At 53.4% G+C, this 20,831-nt stretch overlaps 1 protein-coding gene across 2 annotated transcripts in view; it reads right to left on the bottom strand.

Moving 5' to 3' along the window:
• OTOF (otoferlin) overlaps positions 1–20,831 on the bottom strand; it is a 95,140-nt gene that overhangs the window by 44,252 nt on the left and 30,057 nt on the right. The window contains exons 4-7 of one of the 2 annotated variants that reach the window (XM_037009485.2): positions 14,770–14,869; positions 12,016–12,185; positions 6,953–6,997; positions 545–618 (exon numbers count right to left, since the gene is read on the bottom strand). In XM_037009485.2, coding sequence (XP_036865380.2) covers positions 545–618; positions 6,953–6,997; positions 12,016–12,185; positions 14,770–14,869 — 389 coding nt within the window. The remainder of the gene's footprint in view (positions 1–544; positions 619–6,952; positions 6,998–12,015; positions 12,186–14,769; positions 14,870–20,831) is intronic. The other variant, XM_037009484.2, reaches the window with a different exon arrangement.

The raw sequence follows: 20,831 nt of genomic DNA, 5'->3' as shown, positions 1-20,831 counted from the left end.
TGTGCTCTGCTGGCAGGAGGGCCACTGGCCACTCCAGCTTTCCAGACCCACCCTGCCTGTCTCCCTTCCCTGCAGCCCAGTGACAGGCATGGGGAAAAGGCAGGGCAGGGAGTCCTGCAAGGATTCTTGGGATCCTGGTTTTCCCCCAAAGACGGAATTAGCCAAACAGCTTTCGTTCTTTGTTATTCTTTCCTCACTTCAAAAAACTCCAGACTTCTGAGTGGAGAAAAAAATTGGGAGCAAAGAGGGCTGGAGAAGCATTTCTTATTAACAACCCACCGGGCAGAGAGGTCTGTGCTTGGTTCCATGCAAGAGGAGATGCGGTTCCCACCCTCAGCCCTAGGAGCGCCCTCTTCCTGAGGACCACCTCAGGGCCCAGCTCCTCCGCCAGCCAATGGGAGGCCAGGCCCCTCCCAGGTGGCTCCCGCCGGCCAACCACAGGAGAGCCTGTTGGGGCGCTGCCCACGGAGGGGCGGGGCTTGGTGCCTGTCCGGTGCGGGGAGCGGGCCGGAGCTGCACTGTGGGCAGGGGCACGAGCCAGTACCTTGTTTTTGGGGTTCTTCCTTGTGGGGCCGGGTCTTGCCGAGCTTCATGGCGGAGAACACGCTCCTCCCAGCTCTGTGAGCGGGGCCGACAGAATGAGAGGGAGGGAGATGGACGCCAGGAGAAAGATGCGCAAACACAGGAGAGCAAAACCCGAGAGAACCCGTAAGAGAGGGAGCTCCATACCCCGCCCCTCACCTGCTGGTCCGGAGATACAGTGGGCAGCAGACTTCCCCAGCTGGGAACCATGACGGGGAATTAGGGCAGAGGGAACCCCGCCACTCCACCTTCCCCAGGCCTCCACACCATCGAGGCGCAGGTCTGTGCACCAGAGACCAGAGAACTGTTCCTTCAGTTTGGAAAGGACAGTTTTTAACTGTAGCCCTCGCTGGTCCTGGGCTGATCTCAACTCCCTCAGCCAAATTTAGTGCTCCGAGCTCCACCATGTCCCAGGCTTTCCTCCCTGTCCTCTCACCCCCACCTCAGCTGGTTGGAAAGAAAGCCAGAAGGACTGGAGACAAAGCATCAGAACAGAAGGGCAGGCGCAGGACTCACAGGGGCAGAGGCCGAGGAGGAAGTGGGAGATGTGGTTGAAACTAGCGGCTCAGTTCTCAGAGGCCCTAGTGCTCACAGCCTGCTGTTCTTCCCAACCTCGCTGCGTCCTGGGCTTCTCCTTGGTCCCCAGTGAAAAGAGGAGGTGGGTCCTTTCCTGTCTGTCTTTGGCCCTTTCTGTCTGTCCCCTCACTGCCGAATCCCCCCTCCCCAAACCCCAGGAACGTATGGCAGACTCCATAGTTCCTACCTCTTCCTCTTGCTTGGAGTGGCCTTGGGCCCCCAGGTGAAGGGCCTTGAAGTCAGGGGGGCTGAGGGAAGGGGGCAGGGGTCCTCACTGTCCCTTCGGTGATGTCCCAGCAGCCAAGCCTGTGGTCCCCACACTAGGAGGGACCAGGAGTAGGACCAGCAGGCGGTAAGGTGCAGTATTCCATTACCCCATCAATGTTGCATGGGACGGATACCTGACTCCCTCCACTTCCCATTCTCCCTCCTCCTGGGTGTGGCCCTGTTATCCTGCAAGCCCAGGTGGGGCGGGGTGCGGGCTCCAACCCTGAGCTCACCCACAGCACAGCCCACCCATCTTGGGGTCACACATCTCCCTAAGGAGGCTTGACTGTGATCCCCTGTCCTTCATGCTAGGTAATGCGAGGTTGGGAAAAACCTTTATGTCCTTGTAGAGATGGCCTCAAAACCTCAAGCCCCTGCACTCAGGGTTGGGGGGCCATTCTTATTCCTGAAAACCTGACATTATCCTAACTCCAGGCCTTTTCTTTACTCTTCAGATGCAGGACAAGACATGGAAGGGTGTGTGTCCACTGTCTCAGTGAGAGAGCCACCAAGAACCTCCCCTTCCTGGTGGCACCAGCTCAGTTTAGGAAACACTGGCATGTTCATGATTTCCTAAACAGGCTGAGGCAGGTGCAAGAAGTCTGGGAAAACACTGATGTGTCTGCACTACCAGCATCCTGTCCTCCAGGCCGAACACTAGGAGGAGATGGAAAGAAAAGCACTCTAAAAAACGACTTTGGAATTATTTTTAAAAGTGTCTCCCTTTCTAATAAAGGGAGGTTTTATATATATATATATATATATATATATATATATAATAAAATGTCCAATGAAAGATTATATAATCTTTCTTAAGTAACTATTGTGGGCCATAGGCTTTTCCAGATGTCTCTGCTCATTTCACCTGCATAGGAGTCCTGAGAGGGGCATAAACTTCTCTTCATTCAGCCCAAGAAAAGACAAGCTCAGAGAGTTGAGGCTGAAGCATACATCTCCCTTCTCCCAGGCCAAGAGTATTTCCACGGCATCCTTGATGCTGTGGGATTGCAGTTCTCTGTGAGCATGAATTCCATCTGGACTGTTTGGAACTTTGGCAAAAATCTGTAGGGCCTGCCCTTGTAGGTGTAAGAATGGGCCAGGTGCCAGCACAATATGCAGATGGGGATGTGATCTGTGAAGTCCATAGAGTGTGCCCAGGTTTTCAGAAATAACCTGAGCATCAACACATTTTGGAGGAGACTGCTGTGAACATGAAATGACTGGTGACCTATCAGTGAACAGGTCAATGAACCCTTTAGGAATAGGTGATGGTGAGAAAGGACCTTCCTGCCTGGTTTACACTGAGCATCCTGTGGGATTTCTCCGTGCCTGGTGGCCCTCAGGGTGGGTGCTGGCTGCACTTTGACACCTGCAACAGGAAGCATGCCTCATGTGGGCCCTCACTCCACTTCCTATCTCAGGTTTTGGGATTCCTTTCCTTTCGGCCTCCCTGCTTTTTGGGGAATACCCAGGAGTCCTCTGAGGGCCCCTTGCTTGACTCTGTGTAATTATTTTTTGGCTAATCCCAGGCTGTGCCATCTTTAGAGTCCCCAGTACGCTCCATATGTGACCTACATGATGCCATCACATGGAACCTTCCCCAGCCACTCAGCTCCCCATCCTGTCCCCCTGCCCTAATGCCTCCCAGGAGAGCGCTCTGAGATGGTAGGTCAAAGTCGTGTGTTGGTCAGAAGCAGGCCCTGCCTGGAGAAGCCAATTGCTCAGCATCCTGAGATAGGATTGGGCCCTGCTGCCCAAGGCTCATGGTGGATTCAGGTAGCAGGGAATCAAGGCTTTCTGACTCTGGTCCCAAGGACTCATGCAAATGGAAAAGGTCCCAGGGCCTCCCTTGGAGTTATGGCCCTTGAATTTGAAGTCACTTTATTCCTTAAAATAAACATACTTAGAAGCAAAGATTAACATTAAAAGAAAAATTATATTATCTAACTATTCTCTACCATACCCTGAAGCAATTCAAAGGAGAAACCCCTCCAATTTAAACCATCTCAGGTGGTCAGGTTCATGGATGGTACTCCTGTGTGCCTGGGAATATCTCAAAATAGAGATTTATCCCTTTATGAAAAACACAGAATGCATAGGACAAATGTGATTCCCAGAATTCTTACTATAGACTGTGTGCCGATTTGTTTCTCCTAGACCTGCTGTTCAATTGATCTGAGCTGTGGGTGGTAGAGCATGATGTCATTGGCTATCCCTGCCCTTTGCAGTTTTCTGATCGATAACTCAGCAGAGGTTCACTGCAGAAAAAGCCTTTTCTGCTAATTGGGGGCCCAGTTCCAGGAAAGCAGCATACCTGTTTCTCATGGCAAAGGGTAAAAATTCATTTTTGAAATAAATGTTAACTTAAATAGGGACCCTTGAAGATTCTCCACTTGTATTAAAGACTTAGATTTCAAAAAATGTTATTTGTTGATAAGGTTATGGGTGTGCTGACTTGCTCCCCGCCTCCCCCCTTCCCCCCTGCCAATAAAATTCTGCATTTAGTCTAATTGGTTTCTCCAATTGCCAAAGATATAATGGGGTGAAAAACGGACAGAGAAAACAAGCCAATAATCAACTCAATGAGAAATTACTTTGCAACCAAGTGGCTCCTCCACGGCTCCGTGAAAGCAGGAGAAGCAGGAACCAGGGGAGGTGGGCCTCTCAGGACCCTCTGAAGATGTGTGATCACATTTGGGCCTCTCTGTTGCTGGGTTTACTGTAGTCAGAATGATATGTACTTATAATTTAGGCTACTTCTCTGTAGAGAAAAGACTGTAAAGTTAGCTCACTCATTGTAAACTTTTTTTTGTCTGTGATTCTGAGGATTCTTTGCTGGTTCCAGCATTCAGCTCTAGAAGGATGTCACTGCACTGGGATGACATGCTTGGGGCCCTAGGGTAGAGCTTAGAATTCTGGGAATCCTTGAGAACGTTGGCCAAACTAAATTTAGTAACTGGGTGTTTTATTAACTTTAGTTCATGTATTATTCTGGAGGTTGTGACCTGAAGAGATGTGACTGAAAATGAACTATTCACTGTGGCTGCCCACCGCTCTGCCCTTTGATTGTCTTCAGCTGGAATGGTCTAGGCTCATTAGCCCAGGCCTCAGGTGAGCAGGAGAAACAAACTCCTGCTAAGAGAAACAGGGTCTGTGGTTCTTCTCTGCATTATTTAAATGGCCGCATTTTCAACACTTGGGGTCATACTCTTCAGGGGCCCCTTGGTGGGTTTATTTCTTTTACTTCCCATGCTCCAAGTATAGCTAAGTTCATAATTGCAGGCTTTACAGTTATCTTTCAAAGTGGATTGGATTTCAGTTAGTTTTGAATAACTTCCCACATCTGGGCAGGACTGGTGGACCCTTCATAAAAGAATCTGTCCCCAGGTTGGCCTGTTTGCAAATGCACCCTCACCATACCAGCAGATTTGGGAGGCCCTTCTGTACTTAGTCCGATGTTTGCCCGGGGAGCTGACCCCTCAGCTTTCCCCAGTGGCCCAACCCCTTGCAGGCCTCAAGCAAACAACATCATGGAAACGGAAATCCCCTCTCCCCAGATCAACCTGTCTCAGAACCTCGAGTACTCAAAGGGAGCTGGAGTTCTTTCTTGGCTTGATTCTCAAGTTTTCCCTGCTGCAACTTAGACCTGTTTCCACTTATTCCTTCCCAGTGGAGATAGAAACTAACCAGCTTTGCCACACAATAACCTTTCAGAGATTTAAAACTGTTTTCACGGTTTTTCTTCACCAGGCTAAAGAGTTTCAACTTGCTTAATCTCTTTTTAGAAATTTCAATAGTAAAAACCAGTTTACTTTTTATCTCATATGTTAATTGGAGATGGCAAGACATTCTGATGAGGTAGTGCCAGGGAACCCACTTTTACTGTGGGCCTACTTTGCGCTCAACAGTGTGAGGCAGCACTTTAGTCCCGCAGTGGCCAGTCCAAGGAATCAGGCCAGTCTGAATCCCTGGAGATCTGGCCCAGGACAGACTGGGAGCTGGAAATCAGGAAGGGCCTTAGAGCAACTCCTAGAGCCACTCTCTGGGGAATAGCAGGTTGTTTATGTCTCATATATAGTCCTTTTACATCTCAGCATCCATGCAGAAACCCCTCCATAAGAGGGACCCACCAGCTCAGCGTCTGCTCTCATCTCCCACATCCCCCAGCATTTCAGCTCCCTGGCGCTCTCTCCAAGCCTGGCACATGCTCTGCGTGAGGCTTTTCCCCTTGCTCAGAAGCCGGCAGATTCCTGAACACATCAGGTCTCCAGACCTGAGCTCTCCCCACACGGTGCCATTGCCTTGTTGGCCTGCTTTTGCTCACTTATGACAAGCTGGATGGAGTTGGAACTTGATATGCTTTTGTTAATGCCATGAATGAAGCTGACTCCCCTGGGATCTTAACGCAAGCGGACACCCCAGACCCATGCCGTGCTGATCACTTCAGACCCCTATAGATATGATCCTAGTGTCCCCATGGTATCCTCATGTTAGCTAATCTTTAACTTATTGAAACCACACTTTTGGGCAAATCTAACATCTCTGGGGCTCAGTTTCTCTATCTGAAAGATAAAGACCACATTCCTGGACTTTTCAGCTCTCTTAGTGTGTTTGGAGAACTAGGTTGAGTTAAGAGTACAACCAAGTGCTCTAAACTTCCTGGGTGTATTGTAAACTCAGGGCCAGAAGTTAAATTGCCTGTGTTTTAGTCCCAGTTCTGCCTCTATTCTGGGGCAAGTAACTTCCCCTCTCTGGACTCCTGTTTGTCATCTATAGGAAAGGGTCTGGACAAGAGGCTCCCTCCAGCAGGTGAGCCCTCACTACCATGGCCCTTGTAAATTCTCTGTAATGCTAGAGAGTCCTTGAGATGACGTGCTTGGGGGGGAGTCTGTGAGACCCACTCATCAGCCCCAGGCCTTCAGCCTTCTGCCCTTGTGGCCGGCCCCTCTCATCTGGTGTCCTCTCCTCTCCTCTCCCAGATAGTCCTGATCTCTCCCTTCCCCAGAAAGCCTTTTGGCAGAATGGACAAGCAGAGAATGGTTGCCTCTTCTTGGCGTTCTGGGGCTTCATGCTCTGGCCTACCCCTGTGCCCAGAGTTGGTCCTCCTTGGGTCTCCAGGGCTGTGTGTCCGTCTGCCCAGCCCTGCCTGGACTCCCTGGGGAGGTTGCTGTTGGTCCTTTGGGCCTCCCCACCCCTTTTTCTTCCATCACACCCTCCCTCACAGGGAAGCCTGAGAGCCTGACCCCTAGGGGTGGGGGCTGAACCAGGAGGTGCAGGAGGAATCAGACACTGAAAGGAGGGAGAAGGGAGTGGAAATCAGAGGTCTGTCCACCTGCCTCACCTAACTCCTCCCTGCCCCTTGCCACCCGTGGCCAGTTGGAGGGACCTCATCACCCTGCCATTCCCTAGCCAGCTCCCCGAGGACAGCCCACATCTCAGCCCTCTGAGGCAGGCCATCCCGATATCCCCACCCTTTGGTGAAGAGCCTTCCAGCCCTGTGGGCTCCCCCATGGCCCGGGACACCTACTTGTGCTCGCCATCTCGGCCTCCCTTGGTCTTCTCTCTGCCTTTGCTGAGCAGGGGCAAGAAATGAGGAGACAAGGGGACATGAGTGAGAGGGGTGGACCAGAGACACTTGCAGACTTGGCCCCTGGCCCTGCTGACCTCCCCAGGGGCCTCCTTGTCCCAGGGAGCCTCACCCCACAGCTTCTCACCCCAGTCTGCCTAAGCCTGCTGGCAGGGGCCTGGGGGCTCTGGGCTTTGCCCTGGGGAGAGAGGGGAGGGTGGTCACTGTATGATCCTGGCGCTCTGGTGAGGAGACAGGCCTCAGGGCATCTCCTGATCGCCTCCACGCCAGGCCAAGGTCTGGTGATTTTTGAACGTGGTTTGCAGGTTCTTTAGGGAGCACAAGGTTAGACGAGTGCTGCCACCCTCCGGGCCTGGGTCACCCTGCTCCTCCCCCAGCTCCTCCCCTGCTCCTCCCCTGTGGGCGGGCAGCTTCCAGGCTGGGAGGGCCTCTGAGAAGAAAGGCTCTGGGCGCGGGTGGCAGGAAGGTTTCTAGGCTCAGAGCTGGCAACACGGTGCTCCTCTCCCTCTTTAGGGAGGCTTCGAGAAAACCCTTCAGGAATATTCTCTCAGTGCTTCCCTGATGCCGTGGCAGTGAGGAAGAAAAGAAAGCAAATAACAACCATTGATTTTTCCTCTCTTCACATTCTGTCCTGGCACAGACCTTACCCAGGTTGACATGACTCCATGCCAGACAATTCTATGACCCGAAGGCCTGGATAGATCACAGCTGAAGTCCAGTTTTGCCAGTCCTTTCTGCTAGGCAAGATGGTCAATTTGTAATGGTTTTCAAATGAGTTAACCTCTCTGAGACCCGAGAGTGGCTGAGACCACGGAGCAGAGAATAGCTTGCTGCACAGAAGGGGAGATGGTCTCCGCACACCTGCTCTGGCCCTGGGCCCAGCAGGTCTTGGGGTCTGGTCAAGTGTGGGCCCCCCTGGGACCCGCTGGGAGCTGCCTGGAGCTTGCTCCAGCAGAGCAGGGGCTCCAAGCAGCTTTCAAGGATAAGGGCCAAATAGAAGATTTACCAGCCCCATCCTTATTAATCCAAGCAGAGCTGCTTTTCTTAGAATTATCAATCCAGGGTTTGAGGGAAATTTTAATTAACTAATTAATTATTTGTTTTTTAGAAAGCACTCTGTGACCCTGAAAGGTCTGAAAATCTTTTCAATAGAGAAACCAGAAGGGGAAGTGTTATCACTTGAAAGTGGGCAAGGGTGGGGCAGGAGGGTGGAATTTGTGTACCTGAACAATAAAACATGATGCTTTTTCTCTTTCCCTTTGGATTTTGCTCTGATATCGCAGAGAGAAGTCAGGTTGGCCCAGCAGGAGTACTTTGCAGGCATGTAGCAGGCCAGGGCCCAGCATGTACTTGCCACAGGGGCACACATGCACACCACTTGGCACGTGCCCACCCTACCTCTCCTCGCACACTCCAGGCCTCTGGGCCCACGAAGGCACCCCCATTCTGAGTGTGCAAATGGAGAAGGGAAAAGGACTCTCTTTATGTGAAAAAATAATACTCTTGTGATTTTGCTCCATCCACTGTTATGACTACAACCAACATGAACAGTAACAATTGTTAAGGTCCCATGCTGAGGACTTGAACATGCCTCGGCATTTTGAATCCATCCATCTCACGAGGGGAAATTGTTATTATCCTATTTTCCAAAGGAGGGGGTTGAGCCTCAGCCTGCCCTTGTCACTCAGCTGTAAGCAACGGTGGGGTGGGGTGGGGGGCAGGCCAGACTTTCCTCCGAGAGGCTGCACTTGTTTTTTGTGTCCCAGCCTGGCAGGTAAATTCCATTCCTTAGCCAGCATTCTCTGTCTGGCCTCTGTTTCCTTCCACCTCTTCCTCAAGCTCCCATCCCCACCGCGCTGTGTGCACTGTTAAGAGCAGCCACAGGGCGGTTAGTCTGGGGAGCTCTAGGGTTTGCTGGGACCCAAGGGTTTCAGGGCGCCAGGCCTCATGTGAGGACTCAGCCCTGGGTCAGAGACAGGGGGATCTCCAGCCTCAGGTGAAACAGCTGGATTTGGGCGGAGTCTCCTGGGCATGGCTTCACCCCAAATCCTAGCCTGACCCTGGCTTCTCTGGGCTGCGGGTCGCTGCTGCACCTCTGGGGCTCAGCCTGGTGAAGGGAGGTGGGGAGGGGCTGTGGGAATTGGCAAAGCAGCACTCTGGGGTGAGGCTGGGTGTGCTGACCCCCTACACACACTCCAGCTCACACACCCCATGCACACCTCTGTCAGGTCCCCAGCCTGCCCTCTGGCCGCAGGCATAGTGGGGAGGTACCTGGCTTCCATGCATTTCCACTGGAGTGGAAGAATGATCCATCACAAAAGCAAGGACAGTGGCCCCCCTCCTCCAAGATGAGACCTAGCAGAGAGGAGCCCAGCAGGAACTCCTACATTCCCAGGGACACCAGGAAGGGGTTGGGTAGAAGGAAGTGGGGCCATAGAGGGCAGGAGGGCCAGGCAGATGGAGAAAATGAGGAAAAAGAGCTGTAGAATACAGGGAATCTGAGGAATGCCCCAAATCCCCAAAGTGCAGCTACAAGTGTAAAGCTGGGGCTCCTTTATTTATCCTTTCTAAAATGTGGCTCCTAGAGCCATGTCAGCAGCAGAGCTCAGAAACTGGTGGTATGTGCGGCTCCCTGGCATCATGCAGAGAGAGAGAACATATGCTCAGGGCAGATTCCAGGGAAGAGGACTTGACTTAGGGTCAGAGCTAGGCACATACTACCTTCCACCTCCCTGTCCCTTCATTGGCCAAATCCTTTCTGGAGGGCTCTCTGGCCCAGAAGACAGTGGCTTCCCCAGAGCTGACTGGCCTTACTGGTTGGCACTTCTGCGATATAACAGCCGGGGCTGCAAGGCCAGGTTCCCCTTAGACCCTCACTCTCCTTGACACAGCACTCACTGGCTGCAGCTAGGCAGCCAGAATTAAGCTGCAGGAAAAGGTCAGGTTCTCTAAACCAGCCCCACCTATTCCTCACCAGCAAAGGGCCCATCCCCAGAATGTTTTCAGGGGGATGGGCCCTGAAGAGGATGCTATATATTCCCCAACCTGGCCTGCTGGCTGCACAGCTAGGCCTGGCAGGTGAGCATGTGGCCACTACACCTCCTGCAAGGTCCTCTCAGGGTGAGGCTGGCAGCCCCAGTGGCAGCTGGGAAACCATTTGCACACTCCCACAGCCCCTCCCACGTGGGCTGGTGGCCCCTGGAAGACAAGGGGTTCTGATCGCAGCCATCGCCGTCCCCAATTCCCAGTCCCCCGGTAAAACCCCTCCTCCTGCTCCTTTCTGTTGCCCTGGGAGAGGCCACATGAAGCTCAGGGAGAGGTGGCAAAGCAGGCACTGGAGGACAAAGGGTGGGAGGTGCCCTCTCCATACCCATATTCCTGGGCCCAGGACCCTCTGTGTGCCTCAGGATGTCAGTTTTGAGGGGAGGCAGCTTGCTCAACCCATTCCTGTTACTGACCCAGAGGGGCTGGTGACTTGCCCAAAGTTTCTTGGCTACCCAGTGGCAGTCAGGATGGAACTTAATGGAACTTTGGGCTCCTAATTCAGGCCACACTCCTTTCCCTGCAGCTGATACTCATATGGTTTCCAATCTTGTCCCCAGAAAGCCCTTTCTTGGAGCCCACAGGCAGTCTGAGGGCCCAGGTCTAGCCCCTTCCTAGGTGTGGACAGAGGATGGGGACCAGGTGGTGCCCTCTGTGTCAGCATCCGCATGTCCTGCTCCTCCACCCACCATCTCCACCCCGATACCTGACCCTTGGCCTTGCCCAGCTGCCAAGAGCCTGTCTGTCACCAGGCCTCAGGTGGGGCTGCCCTGAGCATCTAGTGATCTACCCCTCTGTCAATCCTCTGGCTTCCCCAACAACAGTGTGGTGGTGGGTCCTCATTGTTCTGGGCACCATTTTATAGGCAAGAGAGGGTATGTGGCTGGTCAAGGGTCACAAGGCTGGTAAGAGGCAGAGCTGGGACTCAGATCCCAGTCTCCTGAGGCCAAATGGCTCTTTCTGCCCCACCTCGCCTGGAGTCTGTGGCCTGGGCGGTGCTGCCCCACCCACGGCTGGCCTGAAGAAGTGCAGCTGTATTTGCCACAGATGTGGCTCTTTTGACCCTATGATTGTTACTCCCCGCCTGGCTTCCAGGGTCACAGGCTTGTGTAAGTCTGTGTCTGTGTGTGTGTGTGCTGGGGGCCTGGGAGAGTGGTTCAGGTGCCAAGAAGGAAACATTTGTCTAATTTTCTGATTTAGAATCCATGTTTTTTCAGAACAGGGGCTGAATAATTTTTCTTGGAAACAGTGGAAGGAGACTGAAAGGAGATGTCTCCAATGGCAGGGGGTACCCCTTTCTCTCAAAACCCACCCCTGTTTATTAGATGCACCGTTGACTTGTCTGCATTTCACACATTTTTCCTAGTAACTTAGGAGCCTACAGATTACATTTTACTTGGATCTCTCTGGCCTCTAAAAGTAATACAATTACATTTCCATTTTTGTAAAAATACTGCATTTGGAGCAAGCCGTCCTGGACGCTGCATCCTGTCGCCTGTGTGTGGCAGGATATTTGCAGGCATGGAGCCTGGACACTGAGGGTGCCAGGATGCTTTGGCTTCACTCTGCCGGGAAGATGCCTCCCTCTCTTGGCCTTCACCGGACCTGGCAGAGGCCAGGCTGGCCTGCAGCTGGTCCAGCACTGCTGGGACCTGGACCAGGAAGGTCAGAGCCACCTCCTGTCTGCTTTTCCCATCCTCTGAGGAGGGAGGCTGTCTCACCTCTTCCCCTCATGTTACAGCTCACCCTCCTGGGACTCTGTCTCCTTCAGGGTAGGAGGCAGGTCTGGCCCCTCAGACAGCCACCCCACTTCCCTGGTGAGCTCTGGGGTTGGGGGCCGGAAGAGGCATTGCAGAAACACCTTCCCATCCCTTTTCTCTCCAGCACTCCAGCCCTGGACTCTGAGGTCAGAGTGCTCAGATTGCTGGGGGCAGTGGGCAGTAGAGGGCACAGCCTGTTACCTCCGGAAGCTCTTCTCTCCTGGTGGCCGGGAGCTGGGGAGCAGTCCGTCTGTCTCCTGGCTGTCTTTCTCTTCCTCTTGAAGGGACTCATCTCCTAGGAAGTCCCCATCATCCCAGGAGCCCACCGTGCCATCTATGGCCTGATATCGGACCTCCACACACAGGCTGGTCTGGAGGGAGAGAGGAGGGTAGGGTGGGGTGTGAGCCGTGGGGGTAGCAATAGCAGGCTCTTCGCTGGGAGATGTTTACCAGGTGCTTTCACTCTCTTCACTCACTGAAAGGGGCGAGCTGGGTGTCATCTCCCTCCACCTCCCACTTTGCAGATGAGAAATGGGCTTGGCAAGGCTGACATGTGCAGACTCAGTCAGCTTGGAAGGTGCTGGCTTCCGATTCTCCTGCATGTGGCTCTGGTCCTCCCTGGTTCCCCTGGCAGGGGCCTGGACTGGCAGAGGGTTCCCTGAGTCCCCTGGGTACACAGCAAGAGTACTGCTCAGTGTTTCTGTATGAGGGTCACCCTCTTGTCCTGAACCAGGGCTACCTGCAGGGAGGAGAGGTGGCCTGCCTGAAATCGGCTGACCTCCCACATACTGGATGCTCCTTGGAGCTGTGACATGAGCTGAGTATGGCAACCAGGAGAGGAGCCCGAGCTCTGGACACTGTGCAAAGGCATGGGGTCAGGACTTCTTCCTGCTCAACCGATACCCACCCTCCCACATGGGAGCAGAAGGGACCTGGGGGTCACTGGGGCTTTTTTTCTTGGGAAAGTGGAGCACCAAATCTGGGCCCAAGCTGTGCATTTGAGAATCCTGATTGGGCTTCTTGCTTTGTGTCCTTGGGGCCACTTACTTCCTTTCAGCTCTAGTGTCTCCCCAGAGCACAGGAAAGACCCATTCTAGCACCCTCATCAACCTGCACAGGTGCTAGGAGGTCTCCTACATGCACCTGGCCTTCCTCGCAGGCCGCAGGTTGACTTGCTCCTGAGAGCCGCGAAGGCAGCCTTCACTCAGGGTGTGGGCCTCCGAATGCCCAGGCTTAGATTTCCCCAGGGAAGGGGAAGGTGTGCACATTTTCTGCTAAGATGCTTTAATGTAAACTCACTTGATCTTCTCAGCACTTCAACCTACCCACCTAACAGATCAGAGAGGTTAAAGCACTTACTTAAAGTCACACAGCCAGGAAGTGCTGGAGCTGGGAATGGAGCCCAGCCTCATTGACTCTTAGCCCCATGTCCTTCCCACTGAGTCACTGTGGTCCTTTTTGTGTGACCAAGTATGTTGTGGTAGGGAAGTGACAGCCTAGAATTAAGGTTCTGGTTCCTAGTGCTGGCTGTGGTGTGGACCAGTTCTTTGACCTTCAGCAAATTCATTTCCCATCCTGGACTTCAGGGTTCCCACCCATAAAGTGGACGCAGAGGTGGGCAGTAAGCCAGACCATCTGTAAGTCCTTTCCTCAGCTGAATTCCTAAGTCTGATTCTGGAAATACAGGGCCTGGGCTGCGCTGTCTGCTTGTCCCTGCCCACTTCCCCATATATTTGTTCTCCTCTAAGCCCTCCATTCCCCCTGGTTTGTCCATAGTTTGTTCTGTATCCCCTTTCTTCTTGCTGGGGTAGCTGAGACCAGAGCCCCACTGACTTCAAGGAGCCTCCTGCCCGTGCTTCCTGTGGAGGGTATGACCTGGCAGGAGCCAAGATGAGAAGGCCCAAGTGCTCTTCTTGTCAGCAAGAAATATCTTGAGATACTAAGGCATCTGGGAATTCCTGCCCCACCCTGGGCACTCCACAGAGAGGGTTCCTTCCATTCTGGCTCCCTGTGATACAGCCCTGCCTTCTGAGGTGATTCAGCCAGCTCCTCCATAGAGCCATGCATTACACAGGACCCAGGTGAGGGAACCATGCTACAGCCCCATTTTACACATGGGTAAACTGAGGTCAGGCAATACCAGCTACCAGTATTATTTTATATATTTGTTGCACACTGACTATGTGCTTAACTATTCTAAGTCCTTTCTGTGTATTCTCATTTAATCCTCAGAACAATTCCTATAAGCTGGAATGATAATTTGGTTCACTCTGCAGATGATATGTAACCTACCCAAGTCACTCAGCTAGTGAGCGGCTTAACTAAGGATTGTATGCAGGGGCCACATTCCTCACCTCTAGACCATCCTGCCCAGGAGTGGATATGCATGAGCTCAAGGGGACAGATGCATCACAGCAGTGCCCAGGGGCTCAGCATCCAGACCAGTTTATTTCCTTCCTTTGTGAGAATATGTATCAAGTGTCCTCAGACTGTGCATCAATATTCATGGGCTCACACTGGGTGTGGGGACGGGATGTGACAAACGGAATAGAAAGCGGGGTCCCTGCCTTCACAGCTAGAGTGGCACTAAGGCAAGTATGCAGAGTGAAGGTCACATCCTGGAGGGGCCAGCAGGCCCCAGCTGGCCTTCAGATGACCAGAGAGGTCAGGTCTCGTGAGCCTTCCCTGAGCTGGGTCCCAGTGGATGGACCCCGTGGTGGAGAAGGGGGGCATCTCCCAGTCGCCCTTCTGCGTTTTCACTGGAAGAGCAGACCCTGCCATGCCCAGGGGCTCAGCCACAACCGGTAGGCTGAGGGGCTCCTGCAGTCTGACCTGAGTCTCCTCCTGCCACCTCACCTCGCACCCTTGAGGAGGGCTCCCAGCACACCCTAGTGTGTGTGTGTGGGAGGTGACACCTAGTGGGGAAGTGCAGGCACTCTCTGGGGGCACACCCACCTTGATGATGGCATTGCTGTCATCCATCAGCCTGTCTGTCACCTCCACGTGGTGCTCCTCCACCACCTTTTGCAGCACCATGCGGAAGGTCCCAATTAGCCTGTGAACAGCAGAGGGGGCACGGAAAGGGGTTTCACATGAAGGGCCAGAGGGAGCAGCGAACATCCCAAGAGGCTGTGACCAGCTGGGGAGACCAGTGGGCTGGGGAGGGGTGCGGCTTGCTCAGGCTCCAGGCTGGGCTTGGAGAAGGTGGCTCCAGAGCCAGGGCTGGTCCTGGCCAGGAGGGCATGTCCAGGGGGGTACATGACAACTCTAGTTGTGTGTGTGAGAACCATGTTCCCCAGGAGAGCTTGAGTGGTGAGCACCTGGGGCGAGGTTATGGACTGGGTGGTATGGGTAGGGGAACCCCTCTGCTCCTCAGATGTGTGGAATCAGGGTTTAGCTGAGCCCCTGCTGAGTAGCCTCCATGTGCCCAGTGTGGAGGCTGTTAGCAAGGACCCAGGGCTCCTGTACACACAAGCAGCCCCTCCCCCTTCCACCTCCCTGAGCATGACTGAGGCCTCTACCCGCACTGGTGCTGCAGGCACATGGTCCATTTAGTCAGCAGTGGTGCCCATCCCTGCATTCCACAAGCTCCTTGAGCACAAGGATCCATCTGACTGTGGGACCCCTGTTCTCCCAGCTGGTAGCAGGAGAGAAGCAGTGCGATGCCAGGCAGGGCACAGTCGTGGAGTCAGAGGCTGGGATTTAAAACCCAGCTTGGACATTTAACAGTAAGTTACCTGCTTCCTGGACAACTTACTCAGACTCCTCCCCAGAGCTGTCGTTTAGAGGACTGAGATCTTCGGTGCCAGGTTCTTACCAGCATGCCTAGCACACAGTCAATGTTCTACAAGCAGCTGTGTCCTTATCAACAGGTCGCAGCTATACTAGGGACCGCCCCAGGGCAGGGGTTGTGTTTCCTATTTCCAGCTTCTATTTGATATTTCCAGCACCCAGGAGATCTTAGTATCTGCTGGCTGAATTTAATGAAAAACAGTGGGTGTCTAATAAATGCTGATGAGTTGCCTTGAACCCTATTTCACTGAATGGTTGGAAGGTTGTTGCTGTGGGAGGGAACAGGGTACTGAGATGTTCTCACAGGGTGATTCCTCGTGGGGTAGATTAAAATGTGTGCACCATTTCTGGTGGAAGGGACAAAGTCTGAGTGGAGCACCCACAGTGCGTGAGAACTGGAGCGGCCTCAGGATCATCTGGTGCTTGATTAGGGAGGAAAGTGAGGCCGAGAAATCAGGAAGGGATGCAGCTAATTAATGACAAATCTGGGCATCAGGTGGATTCTGACTTTCACAGGCCTGACTGGTGCCTGCGCTCTTCCTGAGGACCACCTTCCTGAGCACTGATTTAAAAGAATGCCTCCCATCTGTGGGAGGGGAGAAGCCGAGGTATCAGCCATGTGGATGGAAATGAAATGCTTTTCTCTGGAGCTCAGAGCCCCATCTGCCAGTTCCAGCCACCCTCCCTGAGGACAAAGCTGCTCATATCATTCCTCCACTGTAAAGCCTAACTAGGCTTCTAGGAGCTTCTCAGACCTAGCACTGAGCAAGCCTCCTCTGCCAGCTGCACCCCCACCTCTTCCCAGCTTGGGCAGTGCATGGAGAGAAGTGCCAGGCTGGTGGCCAGGGGACCTGGAGCCGCTGCCCTTGAGTCTCCATTTTGTCTTTATAAAATGAGGCGGTTAGGCAAGTAGCTTCTGTGCTGTGTAAACATTCTAACGATAGATTATAGACATGAAAGAATACACTGGTCTTTTTGCAATATCACCTCTTTTGGCTCTGAATCAGTGGTTTTCACACAACTGGCAGGGGTTAGGGAAGGGCAATCCTGGCTTGCAGCTCTTGCTGATTTCTGTGGTGTAAATACTCCCCCTATGGCCAAGTTCACGCTTCTGATGTGAAGTCACTGAACTCAGGATGAATCCTCATCTTGCCAGAGAGAAGGATGGGGATCACTTTTATTGAACCCCTAGTATTGATAGTGCTCACATAGTTTGGTGCCACGGTTCAGGAGTCAGGCCAGCCTGTGCTCTGATCCCCAGCTCAGTCACCTAATGTGTGACCCTGCACAGGTTACTTAGCCTGTCTGAGTTTGATGGCTTCTGTGGAAATGACAGGGAGGGGTGTGCCGGTGGGGGGGCCCTGACAAGGCAGCCCCTCATGGTGGCCCAGCGTTCCACAGGGATGAAGTCCACAGCTGGAGTAGGGGAGGTGGGCCCCATCTGCTCTTGCTCCAGCTCCCCACCGGCCCCACCCCCAGGGTCTGATTCAGCAGGGGGTGTGGGGCCCGAGAATGTGTGTTTTGGACAAGTTGCCAAGTGATGCAGATGATGCTGGCTGGGGAGCACACTTTGAGGATCTGGGTTCTACCACTGCCCTTTGCTGACTGGAGCTTCAGCTGTTTCAGTTCCCGTAGGACCCACTGAGCTCCTGCTGAGTGCTGAGCAGGCAGGCACATCTTTCCTAGATGCCCTAGAGGGCAGAGATGCTGCAATGTGACAAGACATCCCCAGGGGGCAGGATGGAGCTATTTCCCTGCATGGGCTACCTAAGGTCAGGTTCCAGACCTTAGACTGGGGAGGGGCCTGCCATCTAGGAGTCCCTTACACATCCTCCTGACACATGCTCTCAAGTCCCTTCAGCCTTCCATGATGGGGATCTCACTACACCACAGCTGCTCTCACTGCCCTTCCATTCTGCCATGGCTAACCCCATGGTAAACTGAGGTCTGCCTCCTGGCAAATCCCCTGCTCCTCGTGCCCTGGTCCAAGCCCTGTCCACACACAGACCAAATGCCCTCCCTAACAGGAGGCAGTGTAGACAGCAGAAAGAGCCTGGGCTCTGGAGCCAGGCAGAGGTGGGGTCACCCGGCAGGGTGTAAGGAAGATTCCACCACCTGGCAGCTGTGGGACTTGAGCTAGTTCTCCTACCTCTCTGAGCCTTGCTTTATTCTCATCACCTCAAAGGAGGTGATACCACCCACTTAACTGGGCAGTGCTGAGGACCTCCAGTGAAACTCCCCTAACGTGGGGACACTCAGGTGTCAGTCCCTCCTCCCCTTCCTAATGCATGGGAGCAGGTGGGGTACATCTGGAGGGTCCATGCAGCACTGGTCTCCTGCGCAGGGTTGGCTCTGGGAACAGATGCCTAGGGTCACAGAGCCAGGGTCTGTCTGCTGCCCAGACGGGTGGAGCTGGGACGCTGGGAGCTAGCATGGCCAAAGGAATGGGCTTGCCACACCCAGGGGTGGCTTGGGTCTTTAACTTTTAACAGTCTCTCCCTCACCCACTGACCTTCCTCCACAAAAATTAAAAAGAGTATTCTTTGAAATGGACAATTGAGTCTTATGTAAAGTATGAAGAAAAGCATTCTTTTAAAAACTTTGCTCTTTTACAGGTCTGCAACATGCCATCTAAGCAAAAATAGTGCTTGCCATGAAAGCACAGCTTTAAAACAAGTGCCCTAATGCTGCTCCTAACAAAATGCCTCTGCACAGCACCCCCTACAGACATTCTCTGGGGCAGGAGTTGGTGCAGGAAGGAAGCCCCCTCGTGACCCTGGAGAGCACCCCGTCCACCACAGCTGCCCTTTGTCCAGCCTGGCTGCAAACTCAGAGGGGTCTGCCTGCTGTTTCTCTTCCTCTGGTCAGCATGGAGGAGCTGCTTGGAAGGGTGGGCCTCGGGGCAACAGGATAATGGTGGGCTCACATGCCCCTAAACAGCTGGATCCTTTCCCTGGAAGGTGGAGGGTGAGGCTGTTCATTCTGTGGGAAGGAGTGCTGACCTCAGGGTTCTAGAGATCTGAGCTGAAGACCAGCTCTGCCTTGACTCTGCTGGGTGACCCTGGGAAAGGGCCTTTTCTGGGCCTGTATCCCTAGGCTGTTAGGTGCCCTCTCACAGCCTTCCTTGTGAGGCCCATCCAGCTCACCCATGGGCAGGGCAAACAAAGAGGGCACCCCCCAACTGAGCCCCCATGGGAGGGCAAGCAAAGAGGGCACCCCCCAACTGAGCCCCTGTGGGCAGGGCAGGCTGGGTAGGGGCAGGATTCCTGGGTAATTAGCCAGCAGGGAGGCGGCCCACAGACTGAGGCTGACTGACCATAGCAGAGCTGCAACCGGGCGCCAGCACCTGTCAATAATTCATTGATCTCCTCTGGGAGCTGGTGTCACATGCCCGAGATGCGACCAGGCCTCCACTGCTGTCCTGGCTCCTGAATTATTCAGAAGTCCCAGGAGACTGGCTCCTGGGTCAGTCCACCCCCATCAAGGGTCTCAGAGAGGCAGAAGTGGATGTTAAATAGCCTGTGGACCCAACACCTTGGCTTCACAGGGAAGCCCATTCCTGGAGGTGGACCTTGTTCAAGGCAGGCAGAACAGACCTGGGGTACCCTAGTTTCTGATTAGGACTCTTTCTTCATGCCATGTCTCCTCCTCCCAGCAGCCCCTACAACCACTGGGTGAGGCACCAGTTTCCAAGCTGCTGTCTGCTTCTACATCAAGTCCCTTTTCTGAGATGGGTGGTGATGGGATCAGGCCTGTAGGTTCTATTTCTCACACCAGTGTCCTTTATTTCAGTTTTCTCAAATGCACCAGTCATGTGACTCAGCTCTCATCCTGGAATGCCCTGACCTCTTCCGAGAAGAAGGGCCATTTGGATTCCTGCTCCCAGACCTACCCACCCTGTAAGCCCCCTGCCTCCTGACCCCACAGAGACCTTTATTTACTCATTCACTCACTCCACAAAGCAATTGGGGGGTCCTCTGGGTCCCAGGTGCCATCCCAAGCAGCAATTGTGGCTTTGCTGGCCGCTAAGCCCAGTGCAAACCCCGAGAGGCTCCCTCTCAGCTCTGTTCCATGAGAAGGTGCCTGGTGACTGAACCGTGCTGTGTGGGGACAGAAGACTCTGGCCTTGACAGCCGCTCCAGCCTGGTTTGGGTAAACACCAGGTGGGCCTTTTCTTTGGCTCTAAGAAATACAGCCCCGACTCCAGGGCTGGGGGAGACCCGAGCTTGACTCCACGCACCTGCCCTCCCTCCCTGGCACCTCGAGCCGGCCTGAGTCAGGACTAGCCCTGCTCTCTACGAGGCAGCTGCTCCTTCTCCAGCTCTCAGCCAACAGCGCCTCGGACACCTGAGGAAATGGCAGGGCCCTTTCCCACCAGGCCCGTGCCTCCCCCGGGGGTCTTCCTGTCTTCTCTTGGGTGGTGGGGAGAGAGGAAGAAGGAGAGAAGTAGGATAGGAGCTCCTCACTTCTGTCTCCCTCTTTCTGGCATTTTAGAACAACAAACTGAAGCCTTAAATCTCAGCATGTTCACAATTTATGATAGTCAATTTCTCAAACAGTTTGCTTAAGCAGGAATTTTGATGTTTCCACAGGTTTCCAGCATTTTGTTGATGGCCTAGCAGCTTTTATCATAAACGATTTCCCAGTCTCCTGCATGTCCTTGGTTTCCACTGTCACTGCTCACACATCCTGGTGTCTGGGAGTTGGAAGGCCAGGAAGGGGGGAAGGATGGGGCATCTGGTTGCTCTGCTTCTATTGATATGACCTAGGATTGGTCTTGTTTGTAGTCTCCTCACACTGTTGAGTCATGCTGAGCTCTCCGAGCAACAGCCCCACACCTTTTGGATATGTTGCTGTTCAGCCATGACCCCCTCTGGCGTGTATGAGAACAGTGGAGTTTTGAACCCAAGACAGGACTTTACATTTTTTGTATTTAGCCATTATTCCAGACCATTCAGATGGTTCTGAATTCTACTTGTTGCCCAGAGAGAAGGATGGGAAGTACTTTTATTGAGCCCCCAGTAGTGATAGTGCTCACGTGGTACTTGTGCCTCTGGGCAGAATGTAGGCTCTGTGAGGGTGGGCACCTCGCTATCCTCAGCATCTAGTCCAGTGCCTGACACACAGTAGCACTTACTGAACATTGAGGGAATCAACAAATGAGCAGACATCTGTGGTGTTTAATTCTCAAAGCTTCCCTTTGAGCTAAGTGTGTACCCTTTCTA

The sequence above is a fragment of the Manis javanica genome, chromosome 1 (genome assembly GCF_040802235.1).
Source record: "Manis javanica isolate MJ-LG chromosome 1, MJ_LKY, whole genome shotgun sequence".
NCBI lineage: Eukaryota > Metazoa > Chordata > Mammalia > Pholidota > Manidae > Manis > Manis javanica.
Note: the sequence above shows the minus strand (reverse complement) of the source record. Positions and strands in the feature narration are given on the sequence as shown.